This window comes from Urocitellus parryii, chromosome 6 (genome assembly GCF_045843805.1).
Source record: "Urocitellus parryii isolate mUroPar1 chromosome 6, mUroPar1.hap1, whole genome shotgun sequence".
NCBI lineage: Eukaryota > Metazoa > Chordata > Mammalia > Rodentia > Sciuridae > Urocitellus > Urocitellus parryii.
Window position 1 is genome coordinate 3,513,298 of NC_135536.1, and position 26,790 is coordinate 3,540,087.

The following is a 26,790-nucleotide window of genomic DNA, read 5'->3' on the forward strand; positions in this document are numbered from 1 at the left end:
CCACCCATTCAAACAAATGCCTTCTGTCTGCCCATCAGGTGCCGGGCACAGAGGGAGCACAGCCAGCACTCGCACCCACTGTAGCAGGGACGGCGCAAACGATGCCCACATAGGGCCACCACACAGGCCACATCTGATTGAGAAGTCTGGGAGGTTCCTGGCAGACGGTGGGCCACTGTGCAAAGTGCAGGGCTACTCCTTGCAGAAGGGCGTCCCCAAGTCCATTGCAGTGCAGTCAAGACGAAATTCACACACATCCCTGAGGTGACCACCCGGTGCTGATAAGGGCACCTCCTGCCTCTGGGGCAGCTGTGGCAGTATGTCCATGACCAAGGGCCCAACCCAACAGGGGCAGCGGGTGGTACAGTAAGGCTGCTACCAGAGTGCTGTGTGGTATGGGTGCTTGGGGACCAGGAAGGGGGAGCCAGCACCGAGAGCTGCCAGGGCAGGGGTAAGGCCAGGCCCAGAGATCAGAAGGACAGAAAGCAGGTTCCTCACTGGGCTAGGGGGAGGGAGGGAAGATGGAGTGAGGAATAGGTTTGAGAGCCTGGGAACAGAGTGGGCTGAACTCCAGCTGTGAGGACAGGGCAGCCCTCAGTGGGTTTAGCCCAGGGAGTGAAGGGGCCACACTGCCCTTGGGACCAAAGAGCATCAACAATGCCCCCAACTGGCCTCATCCCAGTCCCCACCCACTGCTCCCAAATGATAGCAGCCAGACCAGCAGGGGGCACTCCACCCCTTGAGCCTTGCTGCAGGTGCCAGCTTCAGGTGACACGGGAGCCCCAACCCCCAAAGGACTGCTCCCACCGCTGGTCCCACAGGCCTGGGGCTGACAGCTGGCCCTGGTGTAACACTCCAGGTGGATGGGCTCTTGTCCTCAGGAGTCCCGACTCCACCCACAGCTGCAGAGAGCTGAGCTCAGCCGCCTACGTGCGCTGCCTTGGGGGAGGCTGGAGGTGGCAGTCACAGATCGAGGAGCTTCCACTGGGAGGGGCGAGCACATGACTTACTCAGAACCCTCCTGCAAGTGGGAGGGAGAAAGGTGTGAGCTCTGTGGACAGGCTCCTGAGAACCCAGACTGAGCAGAGAGCCAGCAGCAAGCTGAGCACCTACTGCATGAGGATGTGGCCTCAGACATGTGCCCCCCCCAGGCCCTACCCTCTGGAACCCACTGCTGCCCTTCTCCTTCCCTCAGAGCCCACCAGGCCTCACACTGTCTCTGCCACTGGACTTTCCTCCTAGAAGGCCTGGGGTCTGCCTGTCCCCTCTTTTGCTGTCATCCTGAGGACTCCAGGCTGAGAACTGGATGGAGGGGCTGTGGTGGCTCTGTGGATCAGACAAACCAGTGTCCCCCTAGGCCTGGAGGGAGGGAGGGAGTGTGTCTGTCTCAGGAGTCCAGTGGCTTGACAGTGATAACAGTCAGAGACTGCCCATCCCTATGTGGCAGTGTGACCTTGTGCTTTGAAGGTAGCCCTTGCTCCTCTACCACTGCAACTTTTTTTTTTAAAGAAAGAGAGAATTTTAATATTTATTTTTTAGTTTTTGGCGGACACAACATCTTTGTTTGTATGTGGTGCTGAGGATTGAACCTGGGCCTCACGCATGCCAGGCGAGCCGCTACCCAGCCATTTCCCCAGCCCAGCCACTGCAACTTATTTTAAAGTGGACATGTTTCCTTCTCTTCCTCTCTGCCTGCTCCTCCCTAATCTCCCCTCCCTCATCTTACCTTTCTTTCCCATCCTAGGCAGAGCTATCTGTCCCTGAGCACGCACCCACCATAGGGAACTGACTATGGGGATGGCACCAGAAGATCTCTGAAATGACTCTCCCAAATAAACAAGTGAATCACAACTCCAGACTGAGCACATGGAATGAAACATCTGTTAAAACCCCTTGTTCCTGCTGATGGGCAGAATTGCAGCCTGTGAGACAGTCCCCTGTGTTTTTCCTTTACTAACAAAGCAATAAACCTTTTTTCTTTTTCTCAAAACCATGTCTTCATTATTGGATTTGCATCAGGGACAAGGATTGAGCTTTTGGCAACACCTAGGTGCTGACTTTCCCAGCCAGCCTGGTGAGAGAAGGAACCATCTCTATTTAATTTAGGAAAAGAAGACATTTTCATAACTAAGTTCATGAAAAGTTTACACACTCTGCACCTGCCATGTGCTCGGCTCCCTGCTCCCAAATCCACCTCCATCATTTCCCCCACCCAGTGAGCATGTGCCTGTCAGAGAAGCCCTGCGTCTCCAGCGCCCACACCTCAGGGCACCTGGCATACCCCACCGTGCTGCCTGCACCCACTCTAGAACCACCTCAGAGCTGTGCTTACTGAGGCTCCAGGTGGCCAGGGTGAGACAGAGAGGCCTTTGTCTCACTGTGGCCAGACAGGAGGACAGGGGGCTGGGCTGTCTTCCTTACCACCCCCTGTTGGTTCCTCCACCCCTTGTAGCTGGTAGGACCCAGCGCACCTGTCTGGAGGTGGGGGCAGTGCACAAGGGCTGCTGAATGAGTAGTCAGTTTTCTAGGTGCTGGAGACACCAGCTGCCCATCCTCTCCTCCAGGAGTGCAGGACACCAGCCCACGGGTCCCTTTGCTCTGTTTCCGCAGAACTGGCCTGGGCCTGCCATTCCCTGTGTGAGCTTCATGCCCTGGCTCAGGGATGCCTTCCCAGCTCCTTCCCCATGGAACACAGCTGGAGGTAGGCCAGGTTCACCCCATGCTGCTGCCACATGGGCACCCACACCCTGCTCAGTTGAGCTTGGTGGACAAGTGGGTGGGACACACAGGAGGCCACTGCTGAGCTGGAGGGGGAGATAGGTCTGGGGCGAGGCAGGTGCAGGTAGGTCCAAGCCACCAGGGCCAAGGAGGGGTCAGGAAGTCTCCAGAGGGAGCAGGAGCTAAGGAGGCCTATGTCTGGCAGGATGGAGGCTCCAGTCAACTCTGTTCCCACAGAGGCTGTGCTGGGGAAAGAGGCCAGCAGAGCTGGAGCTGACTCTGGGGCTAGGCAAGGTCAGGGGGGTCAGGCCAGGTGAGAAGGGAAGGAGCCCTGGGATGCACACTATGACCTTCTCTGTCACCTCTTCTTTCCAGACAAGCCCGAGGTAGGGAAGGTGCCCAGCAAGGTGTCCATGGTCTAGATGGCAAGTGGCAGAGGCCAAGTGGGGCCAGCTAAAAGCAAGGACAGGGAGGCACCTGCCCCACTGCTCCTTGCATGGCCTTTCCCCAGTTCTGCAGGCTGCACTGTGAGGGCCCCATGCTCTTGCTCACTGGGTGGAGGCTGGTATGAAGGGCCAGCAAAGGTCCCTGAGGCCACTCTCACGACTGCTGTATCCAGACACTCTGGTCACCAATGGAGGGTGAAAAGTGGCACAGCTGGTGCTTGATCCTGGCCGACACACCCTGAAAGGGGCAGCTCCTGTGTTGGGGCTTCAGAGTAGCAGCCCAGAGGCCAAGCAAGCCACTGCACCTGGCCTCAGATAGCAGAGCCCTGCACTCCACCCCACTGCATCCTCAGCTTCAGCTAGTCACTTCAGCTAGTCGCTTCAGCCAGTCATTAACTGAAGCTGAGGATGCAGCTGGGTGGAGTGTGGGGCTTTGCTGACTAAGTCACCTCATGACCCTGAGGACATGAAACTGCTTTGTTTCTGTCTGCACCCCTAGCACCTGACTCAACAAATACCTGTTGAATGAACCCATGCCTGCACACAGGAAGTGCTGTGGGACGGGGCAGGAGCTGGGTGACCACCAGAAGCCTCCTGCATTCATTCAGCAAACCCCCACAGACCTTTGTCCTGTGGAGATATCAGGGGCCAGCAGGAATGGCAGCCTCAGACCTGGAGACAAGGCAGGCATGGTCCTGACCACACAGGGAGGTGCAGCAAGTGCTGTGCAGAGGAGAGGATAAGGTGTGCCCTGCAATGGGCCACAGACTTCCAAAGGGGCCACCTGCCCAGAGGAGTCAGAGAAGGCCCCTCCTGGGGCAGACCCTCTACAGAGGCCAGCAGGGTGGGAGGCCTTCTAGTTGGGGTAGCTGCCATGCAAAGGCCAAGAGCCAGGCCAGCACACTGGAGGGCCTGGAAGAACCCAGGGCAGGGGCATACTGAAGCTGGCAGAGCCCCCAGGGTGCTGCCCCCGGTGAACAGCAGGGATTTGGGAAGGACTGGTCACTATGTCCACAGCTTCTCTCACAGCAGCAGGCCAGGGGATCAGGGTGGCAAGAGGCAGGACAGAGACCCAAGGGAGAGGATTTGGGGATCATTGGGACAGAACCTTGGGACCGGCCTCCCAAGGTCTGGTCTTCCAGACAGGGTCTAGTCATGGGGACAGGGTCACACCTTAGCAGGTGAAGGGTGCCAGGTGTGGTGGCACATACTTGTGATCACAGCTACTTGGGAGGCTTAGGTAGGAAAATCACAAATTTGAGGTCAGCATCAGCAACTTAGCGAGACTCTATCTAAAAATAAAATTAAAAATAGCTTGGGGCTGGAGATGTGGCTCAAGCGGTAAAGCGCTCGCCTGGCATGCGCGGGGCACTGGGTTCGATCCTCAGCACCACATAAAAATAAAAAAATAAAGATGTTGTGTCCACTGAAAACTGAAACATAAATATTAAAAAAAAGGGCTGGGGATGTGGCTCAGCGGTAGCGCGCTCACCTGGCATGCGTGCGGCCCGGGTTCGATCCTCAGCACCACATACCAACAAAGATGTTGTGCTTGCCGAAAATAAATATTAAAAAAAAAAAACAATTCTCTCTTTCTCTCCTCTGTCTCTCAGTCTCTCTTTTAAAATAAATAAACAAATAAATAAATATTAAAAAAAATTCTCTCTCTTCTCTCTCTCTTAAAAAAAAATAGCCAGGTGTGCGGCCCACGCCTGTCATCCCAGCAGCTCTGGAGGCTGAGGTAGGAGGATCCTGAGTTCAAAGCCAGCCTCAGCAACAGTGTGGAACTAAGTGAGGCCCTGTCTCTAAATAAAATACAAAATAGGGCTGGGGATGTGGCTCAGTGGTCAAGTGCCCCTGAGTTCAGAAGCCACACCCAAAAATAAAAAAATAAAATAAAGAGCTGGGGATGTAGCTCAGTGATAGAACCCTTGCCTGGCATGTGTGAGGCCCTGGGTTTCCACCCAAGTACCCCACCCCATGCACACAAAAGGTGCAAAGAATCTCAAGGCACAGATCCGGGTGCAGCCCTTGGTCCTGGGACGGCGAGCTGCCTGGCTGCCTTCTCCTGGGCTGAGGTCTGCTCTCAGCACTGTGTATGGGTCACTCAGAGCAGTGGCCCTCAGGCCCTGGGTGCATGTACCCCACTTCCTCTGAGGATTCCAGTTTCCACCTTCATGGGGAAGGGCATCTTCCAGCCCTCACTCCTGATTAGGTCACCCCAAAGAAGGGCAGGGGCCAATAAAGGGCCAGCGGAAGTGGGTTAGCAGAAGAAACTGTAAAGATCCTGAGACCAGAGCCAGGTGGACAGTCAGGTGAGTCTGTAGGGAGGGGTTCCTGGGGCCTCTGCGTGGGGGGACAGTGTGGGCAGGGTCACCTCCCAGGCCAGAGGCTCCCTACCAAGAACAGCCAGGCACAGGCACCCCTCTGGCACTGGGTTCTCTCTGGCCTCAGCTACTTGGGAGGCTTAGGTAGGAAAATCACTCCTAGTCTGACCCAGTGACTTTTGCCATGAATATTTATACAAGTGCTGCCTGTAGAGGGGGTCCTTCCAGGTGACGGTGCAAGGACCGGGGCCTGTAAGGGGTAGGGCCCATAGTCCAGCCTCTTCTGTCTGCCTGAGCCCCACTGCCCACTGGCACCTGCAGTGACAAGTGTCAGCTCTGTCAGGCCAGTGGGAGAGAGGACTCCAGACAGAGCTAGCCACACACCACCCTCCACCAGCCTGCCCTGCAGGATAGCTCACTGGCACAGAATTTGGGGCCCTTTGACCTTGGAACGCCCCCAACAAGGCACTCATAGCCCCTCTGAGCCCCTACCTGCCTACCTCATTCTTTCATGGAAGCCACCAGGTGGCGCCTGAGGCCATGCTTTGCTAAGGCCAGGGCACTGGAAGAGCCAGACGGCTAGGGCTGGTGCAGCTGTCATGCCTGGGCCACCGCCAGGTGCACCTATCCTAGCTAGTGAGGACAGGTGGCCATGGTTACCACCTGTGCTGCAGCTTCTGTGTCTGGAGGTGGATAGCACTTGAGCTGGGCTTCTGGTGACCACCTGCTGCAATCTCATGTTGGCATGGAGCCCCTACAGACCTCGCAGTTCTGACCCTTTGAACTATCTTCACTTGGCCACAGGGTACCACTTCAGGCCTGCCACGCCAGCTTCCAGAAGGCCCACGTGTACCACTGCTATAGGTGGCAGTGGCCTGAAGCCTGGGGGGCAAGAATACATCCTTCCCCAGGTGGGGCCTGTCTGCCCCACGTCTCTGCACAGGCTGGACCCTTGTCTGGCTTCTGACTTTCCTTCCTGGGTAATTTGTGCTCTTTGCCCAAACCAAATGCCACCTCTGAAAGAAGACTTCAATGACCTCCCCAGCCCTGGCCCTGTGTGCCAGCCTCACCCGACTGTGTGATGCTCTGCCTCTGACAGATGCCCCAGAGCTGGACTATCCTATCCAATCCTGGGTCCTTGGGGCAGGGAGCCCGTCATGCACCATGGGTTGGGGGTTGAAACTGGAGGGCTGAGAGGGTCCATGAAACTGGAGGGAAGAAAGGGGCTGAAGACCTGGGGTACAGGGACTGGGAACTGGTCTAGCCTGGCATCAGGAAGGCTGCCTGAGGTGACAGGGAAAGGAAGGGATGGTCTCCACCCTGCACAGGCCTCTCCCAGCGCTACTGGGTCTCCAGGGGCCCTAGAGAGCCCTGTTGTATGGCAGGCCTCAGTTCCCCTGCAGCAGATGTGGAACAATCAGGCCTTGAAGGACCTGTTTTGTGCAGGCATGGTCCCCATATGACACAGTGGGCTTGGCAGCTCAGGGGAGAGTGCACAGGCAAGGAGTCATGTCCACAGCATGCCTGTGAGGCCAACTACACTGCCCAAGGCAACTGGATGCTGCAGGGTGTATAGGACAAAAGCATTGCCCCAGCAGCCTCGCTTTCTCCCGTGGGGCCTGGTGGGTGTCCCAAGGCACAGTGATGGAGACTGACCTGTCTCCCAACCCAGCCTTGCAGAGCAGACACTACTGCCAAAAATAAGGCTTAGTGCCAGGCACTGCAGCTGCAAAAGCAGGCCAGGCCCTCCTCTGGCCATCTCCTATCCCCAAGTCTGGCCAACTCCTGCCTTACCCTTTCTCCCTAGTCACCCAGGAACCCAAGCCCAGTTCTGACTGACCCACTCACCACAAGGTAGCATGGGCTGTCCATGAAGCCTCTCCTGCTTCTCACTCCTAAGTGGTTTCCCTGCCCAAAGAACCCACTGGGCCTCTCAGCCCCTCCCTGCCCTGCCCAGGGGCAGCATGCCTTGCAAGAGCTCCTCTGCCCTGCCTCCTGTGCTGCGGTAGACCAACCTGAGACCATGCCTGAAAGCCTGGGCACTGCAGCCTTGCTCAGGCCTCTCCACAGGATTGACAGGTCTGGGAATCCCATACTTTTCCGGGGCCTGGGGTCTAGCAGACCTGTGTTGACCCTGAAGACCATGCTGGACAGGTTCATGGGGAGAGGTGCAGGTGGGAACCACACTGCCCACTGTTGGTGGGGGCTGTCTGTCCCTCCTCTTCCCACCTGTCCTGCTGAGCATTCCTGCTCCTCAGATCCACCCTGTGTGATCAGACAGGGAGGCTGAGGCAGCAGACCAAAGGTTCCAGACAGGGTCTTCAAAGAGGACCTGGGTGTGTTCTCCCCCTAGGAAAGGGCCCTAGCCTCCCCAGCTTGCCCCTTCCAGGGCACCAACCACAGGGAAGCCACCCTCTCCTCACCCACCTTCAGTGAGGGCCTCATTAGCAGGGATTTGGGGAGGCCAGGAACACTTAGGGCCAATTCCCTCCACAACCGCTCAAACCAGCCACTGATGTCAGCTGACAACGAAGTTGGGTTGGGCCATCCAGGGCCTCTGTGTGCCTCAGCTCCAGTACTCTGCCAGGCCCAGAGACCACCCTCCCTCACATTTGGACAGTCCTGCCACCCTGCCACCAGTGCTCTCTGGGCCACTGTGTCCTGCTTATAATGGGGCAACAACACCCACTGCATTGTGGGGTTGAGGATCAAATGAGGTGACTCATGTCTAGTGCCAGGTGTGACACAACATTGTGCAAGGGGTGCCTATATGTGTCCCTTCAGCCCCGCAAGTCCCATGCCTCTCAGTAAGGGTCCCTGAGGCTGATGGTGGCAATGCCCTGCACTCACACTCCCACTTAGGCCCCTCCCCAGATTCAACCATGACTTCTGAGTCTCAGCAAACTGACAGATGTGGTGAGGTGGTCTGGGCCAAGGTCTCTGGGCCTCTGGGTTGGGCTGTCCCTTGGGCCCTGGGGGTCTTTGGAGGCTCAGCTCTGTGGAGGGCCACCTGAAGAGCCCAAGCTCTTAGGGACTTGTGGTCTTCACAGCTTCAGTGTGTGCCTGTGTAGCTGTATGCAGGTATGCAGTGTGGATGTGTGAGTGTGCTGTGCGGCACGTGTGTGCATGCATGGGTGCACGTGAGGTATACAAATGTCTGCAAGTATGTGGCACCAGTGTGGACAGCATTGTGTGCGTGACAGAGGTGTGTGTGTGTGTGTGTGTGCTTGGTGGCTCAGACACTGCCCCTGAAGCTTGGGGACAGCCAAGGGCTCCAAGACTGTGAGCAGCCCCTGACTGGATGGGGCCTTGGCAGGGGCTGGGAGGGCCTGCGGCTGGCTCGGGGTGTCCTGGGAACAGGTCCAAAAGGAAGCTCACACAGGCTGCAGTGGCACCATGGCAACGCAGGCTGCACAAAGCACTGGCCTACTTACGCCCCGCCCCCGCCAGCTTGCTAGGCTGGGGAGGGGGCAGAGGGCTGTTCTGTCTCCTGGTGGGGCTGCACACCCCAGTCTTTGGTGGCTTCGTGCCCCGGGAGCCTTGGCCTGGGTCAGATCTGCAGAGACTCACTCTGTTAATCCATGAACGGGGGTAAAGATGGGGTGTGGGGTGGTCCAGTGCCCAGTAGGTGCACCCTGCCTCTGGGTGGCTGTAGACCCAGCAGGGCTTTGAAAGTCTCCCAGCCCCAGAAATCTCAGGGTCTCTGTGCTGCTGGTGACTGGAATGCCTCTGCCATGCCAATCTGAGACCCCAGGTCAGGACTGAGTCAAGCCCAGAGCCAGCAGCTTTCCTCTTTTGTAGGCAGGACCTTTCGTGCCCCCGGGCACCCAATTGACTCTCTGTCCTCAGTGTGGCCAGGACACCAGGGCTGAACTTGGCTTAGGGCAGTGGAGAGACCTCCTGGGCATCAGCTGATGGCCCAGCACACCAGGGCCTGCCTCTCAGCCTGGCCTGACCCCCAGGGCCCACTGCCTCCTCCTGCTGAGTCATCAGCACTCAGAGCTTCAGGGTTGGGACAAGGGTCCAGTGCCTGGGGAGGCTGAGGAGAGAGGCTTAGGGATCCTGGGCAGTGGGCCTCCACTAGACACTGGACAGAGAAATGGGCACTTGTGAGGCAGCCTGAGGGTTCAGCATGACCCCAGCCAGTCAGCCCTCTAGGCCACCTGTCTGTTCTGTCCACTGCTGGCCACCTTGATGCCCATTCCTCCAGGGTCTCCAGCAGGGGTGGGGACAGTGCCCCACAGAGGCCAGGAAAAGCTGAGGGCCAGCAGGACTGTGAGGCGGCTTTGTGAAGCACCCTGGGGACAGGAAGCTCTCCTTGGCCCCACATGAGGGGTGGAGGTGTCACTTGACACCACACATAGAAAAGCAAATATTTTCTTGGCCTCTCTGAAGCCCCTCAGAGGCCTCTGTGTGACCTCAGGCTGGGTGGCTGTGACATCCCCCCCTCCCTGCTGGTGACAGTGCTTGCTAGGGCTACAGGGTCTCTCCAACTGGCCCAAGTACTGGGGCAGTGAGAAGCAGTGATCCATTTGTCCCCAAACTCCTCTGGACTGAAAGCCCCCCCACTTATCACCTCTACTGCATCCCCTTGTGCTGGGGCCAGTGCCTGGCATCCATCTGAGGAATGAAGGAAAAGCCGTGAATGAATGAGCCTGGAGAGGCCAGCCCCTTGCACCCCACATGAATTGAGGGGTGTCTTCCCAAACACGATCATGTATAATTCCCTCAGGCACCAGCTGTACCGGCCTTCCCCTCCCCCACCCCTAATTTATGCCATAAGGGGGGCGGCCACTCACTGGTTCCCCGCCTGGCAGCGGCTTTGTCCCCAGGCGGATTCCCAACTGCCGCCTTTGGGAAGAAAGGGCCCTTTTCTGGCCGGTGGTGAGGTCACCAAGAGGGGCTGGGCACATACAAAGACTGTGGGCCCCCACCCTGCCTGAATGGCAGCTGCCTCTTTGTCCCCAGCTCCTGGCCTAGGAGAGACCCTGAGGGGCCCCCGGCTCAACAGTAGAGGGCCTGGACTTCCTCCCTGGGAAGCAGAGTGGCACTAGAGCTGCTACCTCCCCCTAAGTGACAGCACCTGCTGCGAGCAGACCCCCATCACAAAAGGCCTGGCAGAGGGCTGGGCCAGCTGTCTGCCTGGGTCCCCAAGGCAGTCCCCAAGGCAGGCAGGCAGGCAAGTTCCCAGGACACGGTAGGGTCCAGTAGAGGGGGACTGAAGCATTAGGACGTGGACTGGGCAGCTTGTGTCCCCTGGCCTGGGTGGGCGCTAGGTGACCATCCCAACAGTGTTGATCAGTTGTCAAAGCCATGTCTCCAAGGCCCTTGGTGCCCATGGGCATCAGGGGTGGAGTGAAGAGCAGTGGGCCTGGGATGTTCCTGGGCACTTCTCCGGGCAGCTCCTGGGCACTGAGGGGGACTAAGGCTCCTGGAGGGTGAGCACTTGGCTCAAAGCTCCCAGCCCCACCTTCTTCAGCCTTGCTGCTCCCACATTGTCTGCAGTGGAGGAGCAAATGTCACCTCTCTGCCCTGGGCTGCACTGACACCCCTGAGGGGGGCCCAAGCCCAGCCAGCAGGTCAGTGAGGAGCAGGACAGGCACTGGTGGCAGAGATCAGGTAGTAAAAACTGTGCTAACAGTAGCAGGAACTCCAATTGCATGTGCATGTGAGGATGGAATGTGGCCTCGAATGCGCCACAGTGTATCCATACCGAGCGCCAACTGTAGGACCTAGAATTGGCCAGTATCCTGGACCACCAAGAACATGCAGCTCAGCTGGGACCCAGCACCTCCCCACCATGCCAAGATGGGTGTCTTGGGGAAGGATTAGGGTTTTTGAAGGCCCAACTCCCAATGCAGGAGGTCCCCAGGGGCACTGGAGGATGTGCATCAGAACACCGTGAGGGCAAAGGCCTGGGGGTGGGACCTAGGAACTCAGGAAGCAACTGTGGTGGGCCAGTAGGAGGCTCCAGGCCCTCAATGACTGCCCCCAGGGCCAGCTGGCAGCACCAAAGCCCTGGAGCTTCCTTAACAGTCTCTCCACGGAGGGAGGAAGTGGAGCCCTACCAGAGCAAAACAAACCCAGTCTCTGTCCCAGACCAGCGGTGGCCAGCAGGACACTGGGACAGCCCTGGGGCCTCAGGTGGGCACTGAATCCAGAGTTGGGGATGGGGATTTGAGTTCCACTACAACTCCAAACCCTGCCCTGAGGGGCTACATGCTGCAAGTGGGAGGGTCAGTTGTCAAAGGAAGGGAGGAGGGGCAGAGGACAGGCCTCCTTGTCAGGGTAGGAGTGAGAGAGCAGGCTGGATAGCAGGGCCAGCTGGTGGGTCTGGGTCAAAGGCCCACTAGAGGCAGACCACATTTCACCTGAGGGGACAGGCAGCCAGTGCACCTGGACCTCCTGGGGACACCAGTGGCCTGAGTTGTCAAGCTTTCCCCCACCAAGAAATGCCTCCTTCCCTGTTGCCTGGTGCTCTGAGCGTCCACTGTGCCTGTAGCTTAGCAACATGCCTCTGTTGCCCCCACTGTCCCCGCCCCTCAGCTGCCCGCCACCCACAGTTGGGCTGCATTCCTCAGCAGGCCAGGCCTTCACAGGCCCCAGGCCTCTGGGCAGAAGCCAGGCCAGGGACCTCACTCACCCTGCATGTCCAGCAGCCCACACTGTCCAGTTCTCTTGAGGATCATGGAGACCAGTTCAGGCAGCTGGGCACTGCTGACTACCATGAGCCAGTTCCTTGCCACAGAGGGGCTTTCCGGGCAGGCCAGTCTGTTCAGAAACCGCACATTTCCGTCTCTTGCCCCAGTGTGCCAAACCAGCCGCTGCGCAAATGTGATTGATGTAACAGGAAGCAGGCCTGGGAGAGGGTTGGCAGGGCTGAGGTGGTCTCGTGGGTGTATATGCTGGTCAAGACTCTTGGATTGTTAGATGGGCATATCCTACTGTCCACAGATTAGGGTGCAAGGAAACATGGTTCTGAGCTATCTTCTGGGGTGACAGCAGGGCTGGGGAAGGCAGAGCAGAACTGCCAGGAGGGTCTGGAAGGAGGACACAGGAGGTCTCTGGCATTGGGGCGATCAGAAGAAGCCAGCACCTCCTGAGGGGCAAAAGTGGGGGCAGCTCAGCCTCCAGCTTCTGCTCTCCTCCTGCCCCAGTGCTGGGCCATGCTGGAGACACATCCTAACCCACAGTGAACTTGTTCCTGGCTGACAGCCACGCCTGGAGGAACAGAGGATGGACACACAGTGACCCTTGCTAGGGACAGAGCCACCCCCTCTCTCCCCACCTGCTCTACAGTACATGACCCACTGCTCTCTCCTCCCCAGGCTCTGATGCCATCCCAATGCTGGAGAACCTGAGAAGCCCCACAGTTCACCTATGTGGAGGGACCCTGGTGAAAGCAAGGCTGGGAGCAGTGGTGCTGGGCACATCTGATTATGGAAGAGGTCAACAAAACACAAAGAGAGGCCTGGGGAGCCCAGCACCCATCTCCCAGCAGCATAAGGGCCCACCTCCCTTCATCGTACCAACTCTGCTCTTCCCCTGCATCCATCCACCTGAGTTATCTGTAAAAGTTGTTTGTGGTGCTGGGGATTGAACTCTGCCACTAAGCCACACTCCCAGCCCTTTTTATTTTACTTTGAAATGATGGAAGAGGGCTTTGGGTTCAATTCCCAGTTACCTCATTTTTTAAAATGAAACATTTGGTTTGCCGATGAGACTCCATGAGGTCCTTGCACAGCACTGTGCTGAGCCTCCAGTTTCTGCCTTTGGAGGTCCCAGGGCAGCTGTGAGGTGGAATCACCTGGAGAGACAGCAATCCCAAATGTGGTACAAGGACCACATTTGAGAACCTCAGGTTCATGGATGTTTCCTGAACATGAAATGGCTGAAGCTTAGGAATGGTTCAGACACCTGGAACATGAGAACTGCTTTGTGGTCTGTAAAGAATCAAAACACATGTGCCTGACATGTAGCAGGAACATTTACCTAGGAAGGGCATCTACTATGTCACAAGAATGTGCCTGGCACCCTAATATACTACTCACTGGCATGTACCCAAGTGGCAGCAAGGACATGGGCTCTGAAGGCCTGTGACATCACCTATCTCAGTCTTCTCAAGGATACTCTGGGAGGAAGAGGGCAAGACTCAGGCAAAACTAGGTGAGAAGAAGAAATGATAAAATTTTGTTCATTCTTGTTAGATGGGCAGCAAATTTGGCTGAGCTTCCTAGTTGCTACAGCAAAGAGAAGACAAAGATTACCTAAACTAGTGTTTCTCAAACTTCAATGCTATTCCAGTCCCTCAGAACCCTGTCTGAAATGTGCCTTTTTATTTTTGGGGGGTACCAGGGATTGACCCCAGGTTAACTACTAAACCATACCCCCTGTCCTTTTTTATATTTTATTTAGAGACGGGTCTTGCTGAGTTGCTTAGGGCCTCACTAAGTTGCTGAGGCTGGATTTTTTTTTTTTTAAGATAGATAGATAGATAGATAGAGAGAGAGAGAGAAAATTTTTTTAATATTTATTTTTTAGTTTTTCGCGGACACAACATCTTTGTTTGTAATGTGGTGCTGAGGATCAAACCCAGGCCGCACGCATGCCAGGCGAGCGCGCTACCGCTTGAGCCACATCCCCAGCCCCTAAGGCTGGATTTGAACACACAATCCTCCTGCCTTAGCCTCCAGAGCCACTGGGATTATAGGTGTACACCACCAAGCCTGGCTGAAATGCACCTTCAGATGAAGAGGTCTGGGGTGGACCTGAAGTCGTCTCTTCAGAACTCCCAGGAGATGCAGATGCTGCCTGGGTACACCTGCACTCAGTCACATCTGGAGAGAAAGCTAGAGTTCCCTCCTCTGCAGGAGCCCAGCCTGGGTGGCTGGGTGGCCACCGATGGAGGGTTGAAGACTACCTGGGCATGACACACCTCATTAGTGCCAGAGGTGGAAGGAACTGAGCTTTTTTTTTTTTTTTTAAAGAGAGAGGAGAGAGAGAGAATTTTTATTTATTTATTTATTTATTTTTTAAAGAGAGAATGAGAGAGGAGAGAGAGAGAATTTTTAATATTTATTTTCTAGTTCTCGGCGGACACAACATCTTTGTTGGTATGTGGTGCTGAGGATCGAACCCGGGCTGCACGCATGCCGGGCGAGCTCGCTGCCGGGCGAGCTCGCTACCGCTTGAGACACATCCCCAGCCGGAACTGAGCTCTTAAGAAGTGTCACTCCTCCCCCCAAACACATACCTGTGTCCAGACAGGGAGGGACACATGGGTTCATCCCTAGGGCCAGGGATTGAAGGACAATTGGAAACCAAGGTTCAAGTTGGGCTGCTTGGGCCAGACTGGGAGGCAGGGGAGGGGCACAGGGTTTGGAACCAGAACAGGCTGGTGAGGGCCCTGGCCCCTGGAGGACCCAAGGTGGGGACGAAGGCTGCCTTTGCTTGCTACTGCAGGGTAGCACGTTCAGCTGGAGCCTTTGTGGAAATGTGCTTAGGGAGTTTGGGTTGAGTGGGCTGGCAAGGTGCCACCTTGGATAAGGACCCTGGGTCTGAGGAACTTGAGCCCCTAGAGTCTGAGGAGGGTGTCTGCTTAAGGTCTCCTTTATCCATAGTAGAGGGGAGAGCCCAGGATGGGTCAGCAGGGCTCAGAGGATAGGGGACTTTGGGCGGCAGCATGTGGCCACCCAACCCTCAGAAGACAGGACCAGGCCAACCAGGGCACAGGAGGGGTGGCCCAGGTTCCAGCCTCCTGGCTGACCCCACCTGACATCCTCAGGGCACCCATAGGTGCTTTGCTCTCACCACCTGGCTCACATGGGAGGTTGCTGATCCTGGAAGTGGAGGGAGGCACAGGGTAGGCAGGAGGGGGAGGCTGCCGGCCTCTGGGATGGAGGGTGTGGGACCAGCCACTGGGGTGCAGGTGAGGCAAGACTCCCTGTTAAAAATAGCCTCCTCTCCCCACCACTTTCTTCAGCAAATATGCCAGCTCTTGCCTCCCCCTGGAAGGGACAGATGTCGGGAGAAAGCTGATTATTGTCAAAGGCTGGAGGCTGTGACCGGAGCTCTCGGTGAGCGTGACCCAATTCTGAGCTATTCTCAGCCTGGTGGGAGCCGAGTTATTCCCTCCCGCCTCAGAGGCAGCCTGACTTTGAAACGCCCTCGTCCCGGGCTGAAACCCACAGGCCCCTGGGCACAGAGACTCTATGTAGGCTGTCCAGGCCAACGCTAGGGCTGGGCCAGCAGCAACACCACAGTCCCTGCTTGCTGATGACCCTCTGTACAAAGCCTGCTTCCCAGACTGGCCAGGCCAGCTGTACTGACAAAGGCTCTGGGGCCAACACACCCTGCTCCAAGTCATCTCTTGAAGCTCAGCTTTTGGGTCAGCAAAGGCAGAAGGGTCCTGTTCCTTCACCTTCCAGCCCTCCTGCCTAGCTGTGATCCTGCAACTCCTCCTCCTAGCAACACAGGGTCTCTCCAACCTTTGGGCTTGGGTTCAGCATGAGATGTGCATGACCAGCACAGGGGAGTGAGCAAAGGCTTGCAAAGACCTGTGTATCTGGGCTGGCCCCTGCCGTGCCTGAACATGTGATGCTGGCTGCCAGTCCCAGCAGGAGGAGAGCAGAGCACAACACAAGAGTGAGCCCTGCTGAGGCTGCCCAAGAGCACAACTCAACACCATGCAGAGTTCTGGGGGTTGTGTGCAGGATGTGTGTGGTGGCCACTAACGAATACATCTGCCTGGAAGGTTGTAGAGGTCAAATGTGGTGCCATCTGCCTGTGCCCAGCCCAGGCAGTATTGCTTCCAGCTCCAGTCCACAGCACCCATAAGCAGATGACCTGGATTTTCCATAAGTCTCCATTGCAAATCTCTCCTGTAATCCTGATAACCACGCAAACGCCCTGAGGTGCAAAAGATATGCAAGTGTCTAAAGACCTCACATGGACCCAAATTCTGGCCTTGAATTCTGAAGCAGATGGAAAAAGGAGGACTTCTCAGCAGCAGCAGTGTGGTCTCACTAGGGCAGGAGCAACCGTGGCAAGCCGTGAGCTGTGCTCCCACTGCTGATAAGACTCACTCAGGAGCCCACTGAGAAGGCACTGTCTCATCCACAGGATGCTACCCACCTTGAGCCCAAGTGGCTCTCCCAGGGAGCCCAAAGGCTGAGCCCCCCAGTGTCCACATTCTCCAGAGGCCTGCCTATCCCTGATAAGAGCAGCTATCCATGTGAGCTACACTGCCCACAAGATCAAGTACAGATTTCTGCCCCTTCTTTGTGGGGACTCCTTGGACCCTCCTGTTTCCAACCTCCACTGGCCCACTGGCCACATTTCACCTGAACCATGTGCCCACCTGTGCCTAGTTCTTGGGAGTCCCTGGAGGCAGATCCAGGCTACCCTGAGCATATTTAGAAAGCCTGGTAGAGGGCAGGTGCCCAAGGCACACCTGCTGGATGAAGGCCCCCCAAGTTTGTGAAGACAATCTCGAGGGCCACACACAAGCAGCTCTCCTGCATGCTGTCCTGGGGCACTGCAGGCCCAGACCTGGAGCCAGACCCCTTCCAGAGGACCCTCCACTCTACCTACCAAGAGGCAGGGCACCCCCAGGCTGGCCTGCAGCCCATAGCCCCCAGCCTGTGCTTGGAGCAGTTCTCCAGACCCGGCAGGATGTGGGTCAGCCCAACCCCTTGAGCCCCTAATGAGGTGGGGTGGGCAGAGGCAGGTGAGACTCTGGGCCTGTCCCTTCACCTGTATAGCAGGCCATGCTGGGTTGACAGTGGCATCGTCTCCCTGGCCTGGCAAGCTCTCCAGCACACAGGAAAGAATGAGGCCTCTGCAGAGTGCCAGGCAGAGGGGGGGGGAGGGCAAGTTGATAGGCTGGCAGACAGTGTGGCAGCATGACCTCCCCCAGTGACCTAGTGTCCCTCTTGCCACCCATGCCCCATCAAGACCCAGCCCTGGTTCCTGGTTGAGGGGTGGAACATCTTGAGGCCCTAGTGCTTCCTGGAGCCAGGCCCCCACAGGTAGACTCCTCCTGTCCCCAGGGTGGGATCCTCATCTATGAGCCTCGGAACAGGTAAGCCAGGGTCTGACTTGGGGACATGCTCAGGGCCTTGAGGGACTTGGAGCTGGGAGTCAGGCTGGCAGGAAGCCAAGTGTGTCATTTCCTTGGCCACATAGTGGGAGATGGATGTTCATCAAGGAAAAACTGAGGCCTGAGGAGAGCAAGCATCAGGCTGAGCAGGGAGTTTCCAACACTGGCCCCATGACAAACCCTGTGTTATTGACTCAGGTGACATCAGGGACCTGCTGACTGGTCACTCACTGGCTGTGAGCCTGTCACTGCCCCCTGGGAGTCAGGCTCCAGGTCTACAGACCTGGGCATCACTTGGTCTCTGCTCCCCTGCTATGCAGGCAGCCCTGCAGGGTGATCAGGGTGAAATGGGGACAGAAGACGGCTGTATGAGGTGCTCCAGCTGGGTGTGACCAAGTCTAGAAAAGCAATACCAAGGGCTGGGGATGTGGCTCAAGCGGTAGCGTGCTTGCCTGGCATGCATGTGGCCTGGGTTCAATCCTCAGCACCACATACAAACAGATGTTGTGTCCGCCGAAAACTAAAAAAAAAAAAAAAATACTAAAAATTCTCTCTTTCTCCCTCTCTTAAAAAAAAAAAAAAAAAGAAAAGAAAAAAGAAAGAAAAGAAAAGCAATACCAAGAAGGGACATTTATGTGGGTCTTGAAGGACCCACAAGTTTGACACTGGACGAGGTGGAGCTCCAGACAAGAAATGGCAGGATTCATGGTTGGTCGGGGCAGGAGGGCTACAAGTAGCCCAGATCCAAACAGCAGCTGTCCTATGGGGCACCATGGGTGGCCTTGGCTTTCCTGCTGCTCATCCCCTCAAAGGTATTGAGTCTTTTTACCTGAGGGCAGGCTTGGTGACTTAACCAGGGCAGCAGTTTGGGCTGCCAGCCTCAGTCACCTGGGCCCTGCAGTCCTTGAGATCTGTGTGCTTGTGACTGTGTAGTACTGTGCCCTGAGGGTCACCACAGGCTCTTCCTCAAGGCCAGCAAGCCAGTTCAGGCAGAATGGAGCAGGTTTGGGACAGCATGAAATCTTCAGGGTGCCCTCAAGCAGTTCATGACCCTCTGGAACTCCTGGCCTGTTCCCTAGGCTGGACATGAGGTTAGAGGTCAGGCCAGGTCCCAGAGAGGGATAAAATCCCTAGAGCAGGACCAGTCATGCTAGGGACCCTGAACAATTCTGAGGGGACACAGGCTTCTTGGGCTATGTCAGCTCCACCCAGAGGCGACTTGCAGTGAGAGACTTCAGGGACTAGGGGCCAGGACACCACTACCAGGAAGGTCAGTGGGTTCTTTAGGGGAGGGAGGGCACACAGGACATGGGCCATGGAGGACTAGCACTCTTGGACCCTCACGCTCCCCCCAGATCTAGAAATGAGGGGCCCCCCTTGCAGCTAGAGAGGGGTGGCCACACACTTGCCCATTTGTCCACTGAATCCCAGGATGCCACTGTCCCGGAGTTTGGAGCCCCTACAGTGCCTACCCTGGGACAGAGGCAGAAGCAGGGGGCAGGGGCCAGGGGCCAGGAGGGCCAAGTGCAGGGCAGATTGCCCTGGAAACTAGCTAAGGGTGGACCATTAGGCAGTGAGAGGCCAGTCAGCATAGCGGGAGAGCACATTTATTCTTTAGGCATACATGGGAGCCAGCCATGCTGGCTTGGCACCTGAGGCTCTGACGGCTAGCTCTGCACCAGTGGCCTCAGCGCTGGACACAGGCCCAAGGCCATGCACTGGGGTGACCACCAGGGACTAAAGCCCTGGTGACTCACCCTTCATGTCCCCCCTTCCTTGATAAACATGCCCTAAGTCTTCCAGAGGTGGTGATAAAGGTGCCCTCTTTGGAGATTCCTCCCCACTGGAAGTACTGTCCCCACGGAGGACCTCCTCCACAAGCCAAGGAAGGCTCAGGGTCGGTCACCAGAGGTTTGGGGTTGCACCGGCTCCTACATGGAGCCACCAGGTCACCAGAAGCAAATAACCATCATACTGGGCAATTCCTCTGCAGGTCAGGCTGCGGCATGACCCCAAAGATAACTCATAAAGGGCTCTGGCTGGGCCAGGGCTACAGAATGAACCTCCTGGGGGTTGGTGGCAGGAGATCCTGCCCCTGGATGTGAGAAAACCTGAGGCCTGGGTACTTGGAGGCCAGACAGCAGGGTCACCTCCCCAGCATCCTAGGTAAGCACGGTCCTCTCAGCAACCGGAGAGGCAGAGATGGGCAGGGTAGGGCAGCATTCTCCAGGTCAGTTCCACCATGGCTTCCGGCCAAGCCCCAGGACCACCAGTGACTCAGGGATGGGATGGTCCCCAGCCCTATGAGACACTGCAAGCTCTGACCCTCCTCCACCCCTTTCTCCCATAGGTCCACCTTAGAAAGGAGTTAGACCCTGTCACTCCCTAGCCTCAACACCCAGGAGAACCTATGGCAGTGAGGTTTCACACTGACTACAAAGAGCAGTCAGACCAGATCCTGGGCTCGGCAGAGATGCGGGCAGAAGTACTCCTTCCACAGATGATGATAATGGCCATCCCTCCTTGCCTGCCCCTTTGGCCACCCAGGAGACCCCAAGCCCCACCCCACCATCCGTTTCTAAACACAAACCCCAGCAGGCATCCACTGCCATAAAAGGTGGCCCCTGGCCTTCCTGCTTGCCCCAGGATGCTCCCAGCTCCTTAGCGCTCCCCCCAGGACCTGTTAGCCTGGGGACTTGGTGGCGAAAGTCAGGTAGCCTGTGTGGCCGACAGCCTCCTTCATGGGTGTGCCGCTGCGGAAGGGGCTGGCATCAGGATTGGCAGGAGTGCCTGTGCTGGCCTGTGGGTCGTTGGCTCCTAGGTCAGGCAGGGGCAGGCTGACAGTGCGCACATTGTAGACCTGTGGCAGCACCTCCAGGGTGCTCAGCTCCGTGAAGCCGCGGGCTGCCAGCGCCTGGCATGTGCGCTGCACCTGCTCAATGCACGGTGAGAAGGAACAGAAACGCCCACCTGCAGGAGGCAGGAGGTGGGTCAGAGATTGGCCTAAGGCAGTCCACAGAGCCTCTGAGCTCTCAGGCCACAGAGAATAGGGACCTCCTGGGTAAAGGGCTGTGCGTGGACCTTGCAGAAGTCTAGCCCCCATCTGCTGGCCTGCCTTATGGCAGGAGCTATCCTGGAGCCTGGGAACATGAGGAAGAAGCTACAGTCCACTGGTCCAGCTTGGCCACCACTCCAACCCCTCCTGTGCCTAGAAGCCAGGCCAAATCCACTGTCTGGATCTCACTGGCCTCCAGTGGGACTGCTTATTCTGCCTTCTAGGAGGCAGCCAAGGGCCAAGGCTGGGGTTGGGGTGGGGCCAGGCCAGCACAGCTGTCAGAGCTGGGCCAGGAATAGCTCCAAATATACGGCAGCACTGGGGCGGTATGTGGGCTGCTGCTGTCATAGGAAATTAGAGGCTGTTGCTGGCTCCTGAGAACAGGAGGTGCCTACCCTGAGGATAGATAGTCTGAGCTCTCCACCACCTCCCACCAGGGCAGCCCATGGGTGTTGCCCAGCCCACCTGAAGTATGTGAGAGTCCATCCCAGGTCCCCATCCTGGCAAGGGGTCATGGGGAAGCTGAGGCAGGGAAGAGGTGTGTCAAGCCCAGGCAGGTCTACAAACATCCCATGGCTGGGTTCCCTCAGCCACACCCCTGCACTGGGGGATCTGGGGATAGGCATTGTGCCTGCAGCTTGACACCAACCCACAGGCAATGTCACCTCTGAGGCAGAGTAGACCATATGCTTCCCTGCCTGGCACCACAAACAAGCCTGCAACTGAAATGGGGCTGGCAGTGCAGCTCAGTGGTGGAGGCTTCCTTAGCACATGAGGCCCTGGCTTCTATCCCAGCATTACAACAAAACAAAATAAACAAAACATACACCAGATCCATGAAAAAGTGAGCAGTTTCAGGACCCAGAACCCACAGATCTAGGGCAGGGGCCAGGAGCTCAACAGGACATGGGAAGGGGTAACATACAGGCACCAGTGCCTCAGTGCTCCTCCTGAGGAAGGCATCCCTGGGCCTGGGCCCTCCAGGGACCCCAAAGCAGAGGACCCCTATGTAGGCAGGGCCACACCATAGGGGGCAGGTGTGGGGATGCCAGGAGCCTATGTACTCCCACAGGCTGCCCCTTCCTGAAGCCCAGGCCAGCTCAGCAGAGACCAGGGACACAGGGGTCCTAGGCCAAGCCTGAGCCAGCAGGAGGACCTTGGCCTGTGTCTTGGAGGCAGTGGCTGTCCAGCCCCCACCTTCTGCACTGCAGCCCTTAGCTGGGGGTGTGAGGGGAGTGGCCCTGGCTCCTGGCTAGCTCCTTTTCCAGAAAAGGCAAAATCCCTGGGACTCACCAGCCGCCTCCCTGGCTTGGGGCCCGACCTTCCTTCCCTAGCCTCCTGCAGGGCTCCGCCTCCACACCGGCATCTTCCCTAAAAGGGGCCAGCTGCCTGGCTCTGTCTCATGGGGGAGGGTAGACTACAGGAAACAGCCGGACTGCCCCATGAGCCAGGCCCATCCTGTCATGCAGAGCCTGCCTGCACTCAGATGAGCTGCAAGAGTCCCCAGAGGTCTGTCATGTCCACTGCAAGAGTGGAGAGGGGCCTATCCTCCCCAACCTGATTCCTTAGCCAGGTCAAAAAGGAGCCCTTGCCTAGCCACTGCCACTACATGGCCTGGAGGTGTCTGCACTTTCCTGGGCTCCAGCTGACTCAGAGCTGAGGCGGCCCCAGCGCTCTACCCCAAACTCTCAGCCCCACGGGCTGCAGCCCTCCCAGAATCTCTTACACACCTTCAACCTTGAGGGCATCCCAGGCATGGCCCACAGCCTCCCAGGGTGATGGGATGTCCAAGAAGACAGCATCAGCCACGTGGCTCACACCAAAGCCACTGCGGCACACATCCTGGGTGCGCACTGTCACCCAGTGGCCCACTCGATGCTCCTGGAACTCCTCCCTGGCTTTGTCTGCCCGCTGCTGATGAAACTCCACTGTGTGCAGGTGGCCTGTGGGGGCAATGCTGCGGATGATGGCATGGGACACAGAACCACTACCAGTGCCTGGCAAGACAAGACCAGACAGGTGTCAGGGGGTTGCTCAAAGCCCACAGCCACCCAGGAAACAGCTTCATGCTCACCTGGAGGGACCTACAGAGGGCCCAAGAGGTCAGCTGACCCCAGGGCCACTGAGGCTACAATAGATGGGCTATGTCTGTTTCAGGTACAGGTGAGGGCAGTGACACTGCTACCCTGTCCCAGCAAGGTGTAGGCCCAGGGCCTGGGTTCAGCAGGGCTGACAGAAAAAGGGTTCAGATACCATGGTGGCAACCTCAACCCACTGGCCTGTCCCACCTTCAGCCTTGGCACCTTCCACAAGTTGAGGGTTCTGTTAATAGCTGCCCACCTCCTTTCTACCTCCCTCCTGTGAGCTCTTTGGCCCACTCAGGTCCATCCGACCCCAACCCTGCCCAAATCCATCCCATGTGGCTCTGCCCGAGCCTGCCCTGACCTTGGGTACATGGTACAGCAGTCAACCTACCCCACAGCAACATTTTCCCCCCAAATCATCCATCTCCCCAACTCCTCTCCAGCCTCTTTCATAGCTGCCCTCTGCTCAACTCTGTCCTGCAGGGCCTGTGCTGGCCTTCGGCCCACCACAGCTTCAAGTGCCTACTTGATGGCAACACATCGATTCCTGGTGTAGCACCCACTGCACTTGCTACCTCCCCCTCAACACACAGCCACATTAGTACTGACGTGCAAAGCTAGACCCCATCCAACCCCAGATCTATTCCCTGTGAGGCTTCTCAGACCCAGGCAACAACACCCACTGCTAGGGCCAGATGCCACGGTGGCACCATCAACCCACTTCTCCCATCCCACATGCAAATCACCAGGGACTCCTGCCACCTCCTTCCAAATCTCTCCAGAAGCTAGTCCCAACTTGCCATCCACATGTCTCACCTATGCCCCACTGCCCTCAGCTCTCTGCAACAGCTACCTTCAGTCCTATGTTGACACAGCCAGCAGCGTTTTCTACAGTCATCCAGTTACTTCCCCTCTGCACAGTCAGTTGGGCTCCCCTCCCACTCAGGTGAAAGCCAGACTCCTGAAAATCCTCCGAGAGGTATCCCATTACCTCCCTAAGCTCACTCCCTGCTCCAACCATACTGGCCTCCTTGCCAACTATCGCCTCAGGCCCACCTCAGGCCTTTGCACAGTTCTCACTTGGCTCATCATTTTTTTTTCCCTGGGTACTGGGCACTGAACTCAGGGGCACTGGACCACTGTGCCACATCCCCAGCCCTGTTTTGTATTTAGAGACAGGGTCTCACTGAGTTGCTTAGCGTCTTACTTTTGCTGAGGCTGGCTTGGAACTTGTGATCCTCCTGCCTCAGCCTCCGGAGCCTCTGGGATTTCAGGCGTGTACCACCGTGCCTGGTCTCATCATTTTTGATTCACTTATCCCCTCCTCAGAGAAATCTTCCAGGACTACTCTAGCCTGAGGGTTCCTCTAAGTTACCCTCAAACACAAGACCCTGTCTTACAAGCTTCCCCGCAATCAACAGCTCTGAAGTGGTCATACAGGCTCAATTTCCACCTTCTTGTGGAACCTCACAGAAGAGCAGAAGTATGTAGACTGACAAAATAGGATGAGCATCTGAGAGGCTGATGCCTGGCTCAGGAAACACAGGGAGAGCTGACAGAGTTGGCTCTGAATCCTGCTCCCCACGTCCCAGACACCCCAGAGAGGTGCCTCAAAACACCAGCAGCAGAGATTCTTCCAGACCCTGAGTAGCATACCACCAGGAATCCAGCTGCATCTGGGCCCAGGGTTGTTCTTGGCATATCTTGATCACCGCCCCAGGTGGTTCCAACATGCACATGCACACATACATAACATCTCTCAATCACTCTATCACCCCCAGGCCCTGGCTCAGTGACAGTGGTGCCAGCCTTCACTGGAGGTAGGTAAATTCCTGGCTATAAATGAACACAGGGCAGGATCCCCACTACAATGAGATCCTGGAGTAGCCCCCATCTCCCTCCAAGAAGGGGCAATACTGTCTCTCTGGCAGCAAAAGGAATAGAGATAGGCAGTTAGCACCTTGGTCAGCGCCAATTAACACCAGCCCTGCCCCACCAAGGCAAGCAGGACCCTCAAGGACACCAACTCCTCCTGATCTTCCAGGTCCAGACCTCACCACTTCTCAATCTGATGACAACACAACCAAACAGGCTTCCCTGCTTCTATCCTCACTCTCTGCAGTCACGCCCTAAAGGGGCTGCTAAAATAAAATGATCAGCCATGCCTGTCCACACGAAGGGCAGGCTGCAGAATGTCCGGACCTTGGCTCTGACCTCTACTTCCCCATCAGTTTCTCAGAACTGAGGCAGCCTGAGGCACTCACCAGACTCGCAGACCACAGAGCCAGGCCGCAGCTCCAGCATCATAGTGAGCAGGGCGATGTCAGTGGAGTAGAGGATTTGTGTGCGATGTGGTAAGTTCAGAGTCCAGAGTTCAGGTGTGGGGTGAAGCACATACACCCAGCCACCTCGGCTGCAGATCACTTTGGAGCCAAAGGGACGGCCAATGAGGTCGACTGAATGCCGCAAGACACCGTGCCGGGTCTGGGTCTGTGCCCCTCGCTGCACACGCACTGCCACCATTGAGCCATGACCCAGTGACAGGATGGCTGTGTCACCCTCTTTGATCAGCTCTTCATAGGCCACGAAGCTCATTGTGTTGATGTCTGCAAGTGCTAGACCTGGAGAGGGGAGTATGGGCATGAACAAAGGGCCAAGAGGCAGGATATGGACAAGCGGTCCGGACATGAGGCCTATGAGACCCAAGTTCTGAGCAGTGAGATATGGGGGTGGTAAGTGGCTGGCTCAAGAGGGATGCACTGAGATCTGAGGCCCTTCTTGGTCTGGGGCACGAGAAGGGCCAAAAAGCGGGAGAAACTGAGGCTCAGCCATGGCCGGGACCCCAGAATTCCCAGAAGACGGACCTGCCCTTCTCATCACCCTTTTCCGGGAGGAACCTGGCTCCATTCCCCCGCCGTGAGATGAGCAGGCGGCCTTTGCAAGGCATCCACCAGACGGGGAGCGGAAAGCGACCAGTGGGGTAAAGCCTGGCCTGACTCCGAGCACCCCCTCCCCACACCCAGCACCTACAAGGCGGCTCGGGGCGCGAGGGGGGGGGCTCGCCAACCAGGCGCCGGAGGGATGCGGGACGCGAGGAAGGAGTCTCACGCTGCGCGGAGCTCACCCGCCGCACCAGGTACCGGGCTCCACACGTGCGCCTGCGGCGCAGAGCTGCCGACACCGCACTTCCGGCGCCCGCGCGCGCGGATGACGTCGCGCCGCGTCCCCGCGCGCGGGATGCTGGGAGCGCCGCGCTGCCCTTCGCGCCCTCCCAGAGGACGTTTGCTGTGGCGTCTTCCCGGCTGCGGTCGCCCTTGCATACTTGTGCGTTGCCTAAGAGATCCGAGCACAGGACTAAATAAGTCCCCCTCCCCGCCAGCCGCCACCTCCGCGAGGCCTTTAGACTCGCCGCGTACCCGCGGCCCCTACAGGGGGACCTCCTGGCTCTGGAGCGCCCTTGCGCAGCCCGTCATCCCCGGCGGCCCCACCCGGGCATGCCAGGAAACTGCCGCAGACATCTTGTCATGGCCAACGACTCGGGAACACGTTGCCTGGGCCCCAAAGGCCTCCCAGCATTTTGCAGGGCAGAGAGGGTCCCCAAAGGCTTTGGCTAGGATCAGCCCGAAGTGCCTTATTAGGAGTCTGGTGGCCCCCGGCCAGACCCTGCAGACGCACATTCCTTTGAGGGGAAGGCTGCTCCAAGGAGGGAAAAGGGGTCCGAGTCCCCTCGTTAGACCCCAGACACCGTGAAGCTGGATGAACTGGGTTCCTTTGGGGGCCTGAGCAGGGGGCTAGGGGAGGGATGGCTGGAGGGCTGGGCAGAAAAGGGAAATGGGAGTGGTGTTCTGTCTCAGAAGTCAGAGCCGGTTCCTCTGGAGCAGGGGCGGGCGCCTGGGAGGGCAGGCATGGAGTGTTTTACTCCAGCCCCCCCTCCCAGGACCAGGCCTTATCCTGTTAGCCCCGGGGACTGGAGACCTCCCAGCCTACCCAGCTATGCTGGGAACCCAGACCAGCTGACTCTGGGCTACACTCCTCAGCCCACCGTCTACTCTATCCTGGC

General features: G+C 57.4%; 1 protein-coding gene across 4 annotated transcripts; it reads right to left on the reverse strand.

Moving 5' to 3' along the window:
- Positions 1 to 19,191: 19,191 nt before the first annotated feature.
- Positions 19,192 to 25,928, reverse strand: Trmt61a (tRNA methyltransferase 61A). Of its 4 annotated transcripts, none has more exons than XM_026405560.2 (4): positions 25,855 to 25,928; positions 24,995 to 25,351; positions 22,377 to 22,643; positions 19,192 to 20,561 (listed from the first exon to the last, which is right to left on the reverse strand). In XM_026405560.2, exons 2-4 carry the CDS (start codon positions 25,323 to 25,325, stop codon positions 20,275 to 20,277), a joined length of 885 nt encoding a protein of 294 aa, XP_026261345.1. In that variant the 5' UTR covers positions 25,326 to 25,351; positions 25,855 to 25,928; the 3' UTR covers positions 19,192 to 20,274. The 4 variants fall into 4 exon arrangements, with proteins under 4 accessions (XP_026261345.1, XP_026261347.1, XP_077655796.1 ...); XM_026405562.2 differs by having other exon boundaries at positions 25,798 to 25,873; XM_077799670.1 differs by lacking the exon at positions 25,855 to 25,928 and adding an exon at positions 25,839 to 25,848.
- Positions 25,929 to 26,790: the final 862 nt, after the last annotated feature.